General features: G+C 44.9%; 1 protein-coding gene across 1 annotated transcript in view; it reads right to left on the reverse strand.

The window, feature by feature from the left end:
• Window positions 1-15: 15 nt before the first annotated feature.
• Window positions 16-390, reverse strand: part of LOC124893656 (ribulose bisphosphate carboxylase large chain-like) — a gene marked incomplete at its 5' end in the record, with an annotated part of 1,636 nt that continues 1,261 nt past the window's right edge. The window contains 1 exon segment of the mRNA XM_047404563.1: window positions 16-378. Coding sequence (XP_047260519.1) covers window positions 29-378 — 350 coding nt within the window. The 3' untranslated portion in view covers window positions 16-28.

Below are 390 nucleotides of genomic sequence, written 5' to 3' on the forward strand. Positions count from 1 at the left end.
CCTTCGTTATTTCCTGCTAATTTATCTGCTAATGTCTACTGTTTTTATTATCCAAAACGTCCACTGCTGCAAAATTAAATACGATCTCTTTCCATACCTCACAAGAAGCAGCTAGTTCCGGGCTCCATTTGGAAGCCTCGCGAATAATCTCATTACCTTCCCGAGCAAGATCGCGTCTTTCATTACGAGCTTTTACACATGCTTCTAGAGCTACTCGATTAGCTACGGCACCTGGCACATTACCCCAAGGATGTCCTAAAGTTCCTCCACCGAACTGTAGTACGGAATCATCCCCAAAGATCTCGGTCAGAGCAGGCATATGCCAAACATGAATACCTCCTGCAGCCACAGGTAGAACACCTGGTAAAGAGACCCAATCTTGAGTGAAAT

This window comes from Capsicum annuum, unplaced genomic scaffold (genome assembly GCF_002878395.1).
Source record: "Capsicum annuum cultivar UCD-10X-F1 unplaced genomic scaffold, UCD10Xv1.1 ctg63012, whole genome shotgun sequence".
Classification (NCBI taxonomy): Eukaryota; Viridiplantae; Streptophyta; class Magnoliopsida; order Solanales; family Solanaceae; genus Capsicum; species Capsicum annuum.